The 12319-nt window shown below is 39.1% G+C and overlaps 1 protein-coding gene across 1 annotated transcript in view; it reads left to right on the top strand.

Annotated features, from left to right (window-relative positions):
- Positions 1-6668, top strand: part of EXOC5 (exocyst complex component 5) — a 42464-nt gene extending 35796 nt beyond the window's left edge. Inside the window, exons 14-18 of the mRNA XM_014598816.3 lie at positions 579-699; positions 1497-1583; positions 2485-2593; positions 3203-3418; positions 4473-6668. Coding sequence (XP_014454302.1) covers positions 579-699; positions 1497-1583; positions 2485-2593; positions 3203-3418; positions 4473-4661 — 722 coding nt within the window. The 3' untranslated portion in view covers positions 4662-6668. The remainder of the gene's footprint in view (positions 1-578; positions 700-1496; positions 1584-2484; positions 2594-3202; positions 3419-4472) is intronic.
- The last annotated feature ends 5651 nt before the right edge of the window (positions 6669-12319 follow it).

Below are 12319 nucleotides of genomic sequence, written 5' to 3'. Positions count from 1 at the left end.
ATGCGGCCCCCAACTGCTTGGAAGTTGGATGGCCTCGAGTGAAAGGGAATTAGTTGGTTTCATGCATCTGGAAGGCGAAGTTCAATATCTTCTGAAGCGTAACTTTCATATGAGAAAACAATGCAGAGATTAAAAGAAAGTGATAAATTCAAAAATACTTTTTTTTTGCATCATAAGAATCAGAATGAACATTTCTTTCTGATCTGTTTCATTTTTCTCCTTTTAACGAAAGGATAAATTTCATATTTACACTCATGGTGGTAGTGTAGCCAAGCTGGTCCAGAAATTGTGGGAGGCAAGGATTTTTGTGAGTGTTTAACTCTACTACACAGTTGGTTGAATAAGAAATACCACCTTGCCTCTTGCAAGTTTACATTCAGTGATTTTTACATAATGAAGACTTTGTAGTGTGTGCATTGTGTATATGTAGACACTGAACTCAGGTAGCTCTTAGGAGCCCAATTCCCACTGATTCAGGCACTTTAATAATGTTACCCTTGCCTTTACTTTGCACATTGTCTGTAGTGTCATTTTTAATGATCTTTTTTAATGATCTTAATGAAATGTTTCTGCCATAGGCATTCCTTCTTCTGATTCTAAGAGTGCAAACCTTTATTTCCTTGATGTTGTACACCAAGCCAATACTATTTTCCACTTGTTTGACAAGCAGTTTAATGATCACCTAATGCCATTAATAAGGTAAGTCTGCTGGGGGCAGGAGAATGGAAGTTATTTAGTTTTTATTTTTATATGAATACTTTCTCTCCCTGTCTTAATTGAGGGAGAGAGAGAATTTCATGTGTTGTTTACTTAGTACAAGATGCGTATTAAAGTACATTTCCCTTAACCACAATTGCTCAGGATTTTGGAGCTGGGAGCAGTAGATAGTGTGGTGTTTAACTTGCATTTTTTATCAATAGCGTAAAAGTGATGATGTAGCTGTGATGGTCCAGAAGTTAGGCAAAAGGCAAGGATTTCTTAGGGTGATATCTTTTATTGGACCAACTGCGTAGTTGGGATAGAGTTAGACAAGCTTTTGAATGCAGGGCATTCTTCATATCTTGCATTCGAAAGGCCCTTAGAAATCATTGCCTTCTTTTTTTTAATGAGCAAATTTGAAAAGGCGCTCCTCTTAGAGATACTACAGCATGTTGATGAAGAGAGCATTGCAGTGGCCAGTAAACTTATTTTGTTCACTGACTCATCAGTCTGGCAGCGATATAAAAGTAGCATCACCCATTCAGGAACAACTCTGTCTGAACTGCAGCAGGGTATTTTCTGTCTCTGCTTCACCAAATCCATGCACAGGGTCAGTCAGCTTTTGAGGTAGGGCATCATGTAGTTGTTGACTTCTAGGACAGGTCATTTCAATCTAGGCTGGTCCTTTCAGGGTGGGGATTAATGGGGAATCCTGAAACTCCTGTTTTCAGGAGCTCCCAGAATAAATAAAATTTGCATTATGCTTGACTACTTATTTTTTTCTGATATTACCATAGCTCTTCTCCCAAGTTATCTGAATGCCTTCAGAAGAAAAAGGATATAATAGAACAAATGGAGGTGAAACTGGACATGGGCATTGACAGGCAAGTCAGATTTTAAATATGGCTTTGATCATTTTTCTTACGTTTTATTTATAAAAGAAATGTTTCTTCCTATGAGGCTGTTGTTAAAATTGTTGAATGCATTTCTTTTTGTAATCCAGGTAGTGGATTGGAGATCACATTGAACTTTTGCCAAAAAGTGCTAATTTGGGGAGGCTGAAACTTTTCATGCTTAGTTTCTTATCTCTTACTGCATCAGTTGCTTTCTTCTTTAAGCAATCTCTTGATCAGCTTTGGAACAGATCATAAAATAAGCTATTTATTTGACCTTAGATAATAATTAAATGAGGAAGAAAGAGGGAATATGAGCTAGTTAAACTAGAAAGATGTAATGCAAAACAAGAGAAACTTCCATTTACCAGTACTGGACCAGCTTCTTACTTTTTGTTTTGCGAGTGTTTTGGGATGTGTTCCAAGGAATACTATACAGTGCAATTTTACTAAACTACATCCGGAACGTTCACTTTAGAGTCTTCTGTCTGCTTTCTACAGCAGCTTTCTGAACAGTTAGATTTAAATAGGCTGCTTTCTAATTGAATGTACCGTTACTGTGCTCAGGGAGGAAGAGAAGTTGGAACAGAAGTCTTTTTACTGACTCATTTCCGAACCACCCTCAGAAAATCAGACTTGTCTTGCATAGAAAATTTAATTGCAGAGTCACTTTCAAAGAGTGTTTATTTTAATGCACCCAAGTTGTACATTTTTTAGCATCCCTGCTTTTTATATTTAGGTGTTCTACCATTTAACGGTAATGATGAATATTAGTGTTTAGTTCTTCATTATGCAATTGCCATTGTAATACAGGATTGCAGTAGAATTTGTAAATGTAAAAGCCAAATAAATGAAAATGTTCACTTTGAATATACTGTTTTTCAATGTAAAGGACACTGAATTGTATGATTGGACAGATGAAGCACATCTTGGCTGCTGAACAAAAGAAGACTGATTTTAAACCAGAAGATGAAAATAATGTTTTGATTCAGTACACTAATGTGAGTAAACCAACTGCAAATGTGGTCTGTTATATACAAGGCCACTTTGAAAATAATTTGAATGATATTAGCATCTTGATTCACTCTATCAAATATTTACATTTGAATACATATGAACTTGATTCATTTTTCAGAGTTGTTTTCACTCGAGAATTCTCAAACTTTTTGATGTGGATTCTGAAACATGGTGGGAGCACCAGCAAGTTTGTTGCAGGATGCTAAGCAGACCCAATCAAATTTGACTAAACACAGTGAAAACAGAGTTAGGTCCATTTCTGTGAGGAGTACGCACTATGAATTGGTATTGACCATAACGTAAGGAAAATCTCTGACACTTTTTTTTTTTTCTATTCCCATTTGGAATTGTTGAGCTCTTCTCTATGGCAGTGACAGTTACTTTAGTCAGAAAAGTAACATTTGGAATAGTACTTTAAATGTCTCAATTCAATTTTGTTACTGAAAATAAAAAGAGCCAGAAGCAGGTGAAGAGCTAGTCATTCTGTGGGAGCCACCATTATATTTTGCTGTTGATTTAATCTGAGAATTTGCTCTTAATCACTTTTAAAGAGGAAACCATCTTTAAACTAGTTAACTTTCTTTTTTTTTAAGGCCTGTGTTAAGGTTTGTGGCTATGTCAGAAAGCAGGTAGAAAAGATCAGAAAGTCTATGGATGGTAAGAACGTGGACACAGTTCTGATGGAGCTAGGAGTTCGCTTTCATCGACTTATTTATGAACATCTACAGCAATATTCCTATAGTTGCATGGGAGGCATGCTGGCAATTTGTGATGTGGCTGAATACAGGAAGTGTGCCAAAGACTTCAAGGTAAGTGCATTTAAGTTGTGTATGGTGAATATTAGGTATACATAAAATGCATGGGTAGTGAAACCATTTTTAATCAAAAATGGTCTTTTGCATGTAGTCAGTGGTTCTCGAACTTTTTTTATTTATAGTTTGACTTATATTAACCACTTATCAGTCCAGTAGTTGATCATTTAATATCAGTTATAATAGCAAAATTTTATTTCCTTAGTACACGTTAGAATATCTTTCCATTAATATCATTTGCATCGTCTCTTCCAATTATGTACAAACACTGAATATTTCAATGTCTTTTTGTGTGGATATGGAATTGTATGTTGAAATAAAAGTTAGGAGTTCCATACCGGCTCAGACTCGCGTAGCACAAAATTGTGTCCAGTAGCGGCAAGCACCGGAAGCTTCCAAAGTGCAGGAAACCCTAGCAAACATAACCCCACATCTATTCCCCATATTAGAGCTCCTCCCAGTACCTTGAGTTAGAGGTTGCTTTAAGATCTCAAGCATATGCGAGTTAAGATGTCTCCCAAAATTTGTTAGCATTTGCTATTATACTTCCAAGATATCCTTCCTATCCTTGTAAATGTTCTATTCTTGTCTTAATTTTGCAAATAGCATCTCGTGGCTATGAGTTCCATAGTTTAATTACATATTCCTGCAGATATTTCCTTTTTATTGCTTGGAAATTTGCCACCTTTTAATTAAGTGATCTTGTTATGAGATTAGCTCCTGATTTGCATATTAAATCCTTCATTAATTGATATACTTTTATCAATTTTGATATACTTTTAATGTGCTAGGTGGCGGTTGCTGCTGCTGCTATGGAGTGATGCATATGCCCCATCTTTGTAATGTATGCAGTAAAAATGTAGTTGTATTGGATAGGATATAACTTAATTTTTCACACTTCCACACTTTCTCATTTAGCTGCTTTCAGATGACAAATGAGCCTTTTGAGTAGAAGATAGCATCATGGCATGTTGAATTTACCTGTTTAGTTGTAAAAATACAGTTCACTTGAATATTTTGACTTGTATTCTCTCTCATTCTTTTAATGCAGATCCCACTGGTATTACAGCTATTTGATACCCTGCATGCACTTTGCAACCTTCTGGTCGTAGCCCCAGATAATTTAAAGCAGGTCTGCTCAGGAGAGCAACTTGCTAATCTGGATAAGAACATCCTTCACTCCTTTGTTCAGCTGCGTGCTGATTATAGATCTGCTCGCCTTGCTCGCCACTTCAGCTGAGAGTATGGAAGAACCGTATACCTTTGCCCAGGCCTTGGTTATTCGAAAGCACAGGGAATGATTTCTTATCAAATAGCAGTTGTAAGTTTTGCAGGACAATGACTGTTCAGAGTAATGCAGCAGCCATATTTAAACTTGACTTTTTATTTGAAGAATGTCAGCAAATGTAAGCTAATGATTAGTTCAGGTTCCTTGCAAGCTAAAGTTTCCCCAGAGAGAAATTTCTGCAAAACTACTTGGTAGTAATTTTGCATTGGAAAAATGTTGGTGTAGGGGGGCAAGTGGTGTATTGAAAGTATTTTAGTCTTCAATCCTGAATTAACAGATACCATTTATTAGATGTTAACTGCAGAGCATAGCGTAGGTAATGGATTACATAGAACAGAACTATGTAAAAACCATCATCAATTTTAATGACTTGGACTTCAGCACAGCTAATCATAATCGAATTATCTTTGATTGGTGTTTCTAAGTCATTTCATTCTTTCAAAATGTTATCCCACTCAATGTAATTTCTTGCTTTAATTAGCTTGGAATTTCTTTGAGATAGAGGAGTAACAGTATCCCAAGAAAGATGTAATTTATTCATTGTATAGAACTTTAAGTGAAACTGAAATGGGTAAAGGTTTTTGCACCTAACTGTAAGAAGCCTGCCGGAATGTATTAGTTTTGTATGAACTCCTGACACTCTTGTTTTACTGTTTGACACTGGCACATTTAACTCGATATGTTCCTGACTGAATACCACCCTGTTGATTGTAGACTTCATTACTGCAGAGGTGAAGGTGCCCATTGTCAACCAAAAAAGAACCTTGTATGTTGTTTTGTATATTAGCGAGATTGTAACAGAAGTCAGAGGAGGAAATATTCGTCGGTTCATTCTAGCCAAAATCCAGAACTGAAATGTTCCGCTCCAGACAGAATTCATCTTCAGTTGCTGAATGATGTGGTATTGCTGAAAGTGCAGAAACTGCACCCCTCCGCCTTAAGACTGGGGACTGCTACTTCTGTGTGCTCTCTTTAGACCATAGAAATCTACTCAAGGTGCCTCTGAAATGATGGATCCATGGTGGGTGCAGTATTTGAAATGAAGCAATGGGGATAATGAAGCCCTTGGGGTGATTTTTCCCAGTGGTTGACAGTTCTGTAGTAAGCAAAGGTATTTTCCAGAGTGAAGCCCTGTGGAAACCAGGTAGGAACTGCGCTGCTTCAGTGTCCTCCCCAACTGCACTCATCTCATCCCTCGGCAAATCATCTGCAGCCCTCTGTCTTAATTCTTTGTGGATTCAGCATAGTTATTTAGACTTTCTCCTGTCCTTCAGAGCAGGTTTTCTGAAAATCTGTCTTTTCTTCTCACAAGCATAAGAATCTTTTGAAATTTTTATGACTTCCCATCTCTAGTTAAAATTGACCAACCTTGTTTTTTTGCTTTGGTTTATATTTAGCAGAGTAGTCTTGGTAAGCAAGAGAAATATTCTGCCAAGTTTTCTCAAAGGATTCTGGGAAACTTTGGCAGCTTTGTTTGGCTGCGGAGCTCTCTTTCTTGGCCATGGCAGCACCACAAAGAGTTGTGGACACCGGAGGAGGCACTTGCTTGTACTGTTGCCATTTTTTTTGAAAGCTCTGATGTGAATTCCAATTATACCTCTGTTACCTCTGTAACTTAAAGCCAACAATTTTCAAGGCTGTGGTTTTACTAACCAATATGAAATCTTTGTACAAAAAGTGTCAATTTGTAAACACTTCTAGAACAGTAAACATCATTTTAAGACTGCATATCACAGAAGTGCTTCAAAATGTCTTGTAAGTTTGTTGTGAGTTATTTTAAAGATGTATAAAATGTACTCACCATGTTCTTGCATTGTTAGCTGTATTTTCCATGCATAAATTCAGTGCAATATTCTCCATTTTTAGCCTATTTAAAGTAATGAGGCAGCAAGCAGTAGGCAAATACTTTAAAACTTAGACATGTAAACACTTCCTCAATAAAAAAAAAAATTCTCTCCAGATGCCTTTTTTCCATTTCATTCCATTTCCACTTTGTTTAAAAAAAATCTTTATACGCAATTGTATAGACCCCTTCTATTGAAAAATCAATAAAAGTAATTTCACTGATTAAATCCATCAGTAGTGTGGGCCTTCCCTTCCCACCCCTTGGGGAAAAAAAACCCCATAGAAAACAAACCATTTATATAAGAGACTAGTTATCAGGAAGTTTACTTTGAAATAAAATTTGAGTTGGGGTGGGGAAGCTATAATCTTTATACATTTTTCCGTTTATAGCTATTATAGCATGTAATTTAGGAAAATATTTCCAGTAGCTTTTGAATACAATAGAAGTACTATCCAAAATTCAAATATGCCCTTTTATGCTCATGTAATGAGTTAAAGTGCTACCTTTCTAATGCTCTCTCTTAGAACATTGGCATTTAACAGGCCAGCTGCCAATTGAATGCTTGAGAGGAGGTGCGTGTATGTGTGTGTAATTATGCTGTCTCCAATGGGTAAAAATGGTTTTGCACTAAATTATCATAGGTTGGAAATAAGCTGCGTGTGTGTTTTTTGTTTTGTTTTATTTTACAAGTCCTATAATTTATTAACATGACTTGGTATTGTATTCTGTTTGCATTTTCATGGAGGGTAAAAAAAATGAGCAGCCACTGTCTAACCACATGACTCAACCAATAGAAAATATAGGAACATTGAGAAATAGAGGAGGCGGAGAAAGGGAAGACCTAGGTATTTGGAAACAGAGGGTTTTAAAAAGACTGTGAAGATGACATGGACTAAAAGGATCTACAGGATAAGCTATTGTAAGTGAGGAAGCCCAGTATGTGGATGGGGAAATCTGGCGACCTTAAAATATGATTAATAGGAGCTTGGCACATATATCAGCATTAGAGGAGAATAAACAGGATTGTGAGCAGCGTTCTGTCTGATCCTATCCTTGTTTTAAATGAGCCTCTAGAGATGGGGAAAATGGTTAAAGTGACTCACTTTGGAACTACTGATTGACCTTGAAATCTTTTAAATTCAATTGTAAAGGGCTTTCCCTATTCAAGCATAAATCTGCTCTGAAGGACAGAGCTATGCTGTAAATGTTGGGTCCACCTCTTTCCCTGCCAGGGCTACAGCCCTCTAGGTAAATGGTAAGTGGTGGTTTGACTTGAGATCTGCAGCATGTCAAATTAGTGCCTGCTTAAGAACCAAGGTACACCGCTGGTTTTTGTCGTTACCCTTATGAAGCATCGCTAGGCTGCTTAAGTGTTGTAGGTAACCGAAAAGTGTAATTAGAGTTGGCTGTGGGGCAATCCTCCATCTTTTGAATGGAACCAGGGTCTCAAAGATGGCCAGTGTGCTCACTCTCCACTCTGTGCTAGGGAAGGAGCTTTAATTTCCTATGACTTGTTGTATATTGTCAAAAGTATTTCTCCTCCATTTGTGTGGGAAATGCAAGGAGAAATGTTCCTTCCTTTCTTTGGAAGTGTGCGCCAAAGCCCTCTGCTTGCTGCTCAGCAGCCTGGGATCTTCCCTTCACCTCCTCCTACTGCCTGTGGTCATCCTTTGCAGCCTCTGCTCTCCATGGTGCATCGTGGAGGTGAGCAGAGTGGAAGAGCCAGTGCTTTTTGTCCCCAGTTTTTAGCTTTTTTTCAGGGACTAGGGAGCCAGATTTCTTGCTTTTGAGGTGGTTGTTGCTATGTCTTATCATCATCATCATTATTATTATTATTATTATTATTATTATTATTATTATTCATATATTGGGGACAGAAGGGCCATGTTTGCCTCTTCCACTCATAGCAGTTAAGAGAGCACCAGTACTATCCCCCTTTCTTCCCATGCTAATCCAGCTCCCTTGGACTTGGAAGACAACTCTTTACCCACCTCTAGCCCCACTACCCAGATGGGAATCCTTGTTGCTACTCTACATCTGCCGAAGAGCTTCAGCAGAACTGTCTGCCTCTGCTGTGACATCCAAAAGGAGCCCTGTACCTGAACAGCAGGGCTTCCAAGAGGCCTCAGAAGACTAGTATTTCAGTGGATTCATAAGAAATAGTGTTTCTCTTTATTTAACATTAACATTTCCCACGTCCTCTGCAATGTTTTGGGCTTTTCAGTGGACATACCTCCCGTAATGCAGTGCATATTTTCCCCTTTCATGGCTGCATGATGTAACCCGAGTACTTGTAGCCTGGCCTACAAAGGGAAAATGCTGGTACCAGGTTTCTGAACTGCACTGCCCAGGAGTTGCTGCACCACCACTGTGGAAGGAGATTTCACAGCCAACTTTCTCCACATCTGAACACTTTTTCAGGTCAGTTTAATAAACCACAATGAAACATTTTGGGTTCAGAGGGGTGGGGAAGTTCTGCCTTGGTTGCAAAGGTCCATGTGATATTTGAGAATCAAAATCTTGGAAGTTTCTGTTCAAAACATCAACTTAAAAGAAATATTGCGACGTTGCTGTTTCCATTAGGAAGGATTCTGAATTCCATTCAGGTGGAGTCTTAGCCCCCTTGCAAAGAGTGGGTAGGCGGAGGCCCAGGGGCTAAATAACTTAGTCTCGTAACTGCTGGTTAGAATAGAGGCTCCTGATTCTCAGCCCTGTGTTCAAGGTTGGACCCCATGTCCTCCACGCAAGAGGAATTCATCCATCCCTGGTGTGGAAGGGAGGATGCGGAGAGGCTGCATGGTGGGGAGGGAGGGATGGTCTTTAAAATAATTTTCCCAGTGGTGCCTATGTACCACCTCTGCTGTGGACAGTTTCTTGCTTATCATAGGCAGATGTATAAGGGCATGGGCCAAGCAATTGCCAGAAGATCCACCCTCCACAAACTGCTGACGAGAGGAATTTTGCAGGACTCCAGTGATGCCCCTGGCCGGCATTGCCAACCCTGGCATCCCAAAAGAATGAGGTCCTCAAAACATGGGAATTTGCAATGATAAATGGGGATCTTTTTACTCACTCTCTGATATCTGAGCCTTTTAAGGTTTACATTTTCAAGCTTTTCTTCACAGCCTCAAAGGCTGAGCCCCTTACTTGATGTTTTTCAAGTGAACGCTGAGGTTCTCACGTAAGGCAATTACTTGAGGAGCTGGCAAGTTAAGAAATAACCCCAATATTGTGGGACGGACTGTCAGAATATAGCAAGCGCATATGCAGAGAGTTTCTACAGGAGGAACGGACAGAGGCTGCTGATGTAGTCGGGCTTTCCCACCTTCTGGCTGGTTGGTACAGTTCTTCACCTCAACCTTGCTTTGTCTGATCTCAGTGGTCCCCAACCCTACCCCCTTTCCTCACCTCTATTTTTGTTGCCCCCACCTACCCAAACCCCAGCCAAGAATTATTTTTTAACCAAAATCATAGCATTTGCAGACCTGCCCCCTGTTCAAATCTGCTTACAGTGTTTCCTTCTCAACATGTATCAGCGTTGCCTATTTGGATAGTAAGCTATTGAGAGGAGAAACTGTCTAAGGGGTCAAGCACCAGTGAACTGCATCCTTGACTTGGTGTGCCTATATTGATGGGATGAGAAATGGACTTCCCTTTCCAAACTGTTTTTGCTCATTCATGCAACTCAATCGCTCAGGTTTTTTATGGCTTGGATAGGTTTCATCCTGTGCCTTTTGGATATCTCCAGACCTGGTTCTGAAGCAGCAAGCAAAGTTGCTTGTTTCCAAACTTTATTGCATCCTAACAAGTTCGGTGGAAAATCTGTGCTTCTACTGAAATGAGCCATTTTGCATGTCTCTGGAAACATCCAAAAAGAGGTAGACAAATCTGAGTGAAGGTATGCTCAGAAGCCTTTTACTAGTGCATAGCTATGGCGTGGTGCATATAATAAGCAACCAACTTTGCCTAGAAAAGAGGATACACTAATGAGCTCAATTGAACTAGTGTGTTAGAAAGTGTGTTGTCAATTTAAGTGCAGTAATACTGAACTTTGCACTATGATTCCCCCCCCCCACCCCATACCTTGCTGCCATTGAGAAGCCAGATAATATGAGGTTTTTATTTGAAATATTTTTATAACATTCATTTTATTGTAAGCAGTTCATTAAAATAACTTGCTAAGTCTAAGTGGCTTTTTGAAGGTTGCTCATTCTACTTATCCAACCAAAGTCAATTTGAGTATGAATATATAACATTTTACTTATGATAGCAAACAACTTCAGAGAAGGCACATTTATTCTGGAAGCATAGATTCAAACTAGACAGCAATGATGCATTACAAATATATAATTATTTGCACTAATATTTGAGCAGGTGGAATGGATTAGTACATGGTCAACATTATATTGCTGATAACATGTATTTTTCTATATTAATATGTACTGTGCAACATGTATTAAAATTGTCAATAATTCATTTTAGCAGAGATAGTAATATTTATATTGCTGTGTTCTACAGACAGCAGAGCGAATTGTTAAAATGTTTAAAGCTGGGCTACATTTTAACTTAGGAGAAAGTTAACTTTGGTTCTTCTGACATTTCAAAAGGAAAGACCGTAAATAGATAACAGACAAGTTTTAGGGCACCCAATACCCTTCCTCAAGTCCCTTGAAATGTTATTCCAGAAATGTTCCTTGGGCCCCGAGTAGGATTTCTGGTCCAACCCATGTCCTCTCACAATGTCTGCAATCTGGTGATCAGGGTGGGAAGACCCGAGACTCCATCATGAATGTTCTGAACAACATTTTATTGCCTATTCTGGAGTGAGTGGATTCCTTTTTTAAATGTACTTTTGGAAATGTTGCCTACCCAAAAACTACAAGCCACTCCTGGAAAATCGTGCCCTGTCTCATACTGTTAACTTTATTCTGGTTCTCTAGGACATCTTTCCATAAGTCTTCCAGTGAAAGTTTATAAGCCAGTAGACAGTTCTCCCTTCCTGAAGGAGTCTATTAGAGATGCAGACTTACCATTCTATCCCAGTCTAGTATCCCAGGGAAAATAGACAAAGATGGGTTGTCCTTCTACCCTAGTAGTTCTCAGCTGCTAGAATGGCAATTTGTAGGAATAGAAAGTCAATGCAGTTTAGAGAAGCCTTTGGGCTGCTGTAATCTATTCCAAGATTCCCCTAAAGCACCTTCCCTCCTTCCCTGTCCTGGGCTAGTTTTTCCTAGTTGGTAGTTTCAGTGCTAAAATTCTTAGTGTCTGCCTTGAGGGTGTCCTTGAAGCGTTTCGTCTGGGCCTTGCACATCCTTTGTCCTTGGCTGAGTTGGGAGTATAGCAGTTATTTTGGTAAACGTGTGTCAGGCATGTGCACACAGTGCCCTGTCCAGCACAGCTGATATTGAATAATCAACACTTCCATGCTGGAGGTGTTAGCGTTGGTGAGGACACTGGCATTTATGCAACTATCTTCCTACTTTATGCCAAGGATCTTCCAGAGGTGGTGCTGGTGCTGGCGTTCTAGCATTTTCAGGTGTCCCTGTAGGTCACCCAAGTTTCACAATCATAGAGTAGAGTTGGGATTGCCCCAGCCTTATATAGCAGGAGCTTTGTTTGAGTCCTGATGTTGTGTTCAGTGATCGCTTGATTCGGTCTTCTGAAGGCTGAGCTGGCACATCAGGTCCTATACTGGATCTCCTCATAGATGTTGGAAAGCATTATCCCACAGTGGAGTTAGTTAATTTACTGCGCCCTAATACAG

The sequence above is a fragment of the Alligator mississippiensis genome, chromosome 2, assembly GCF_030867095.1.
Source record: "Alligator mississippiensis isolate rAllMis1 chromosome 2, rAllMis1, whole genome shotgun sequence".
Taxonomy (NCBI): domain Eukaryota; kingdom Metazoa; phylum Chordata; order Crocodylia; family Alligatoridae; genus Alligator; species Alligator mississippiensis.
The sequence above is the reverse complement of the archived record's forward strand: the minus strand, read 5'-3'. Positions and strand labels throughout refer to the sequence as shown.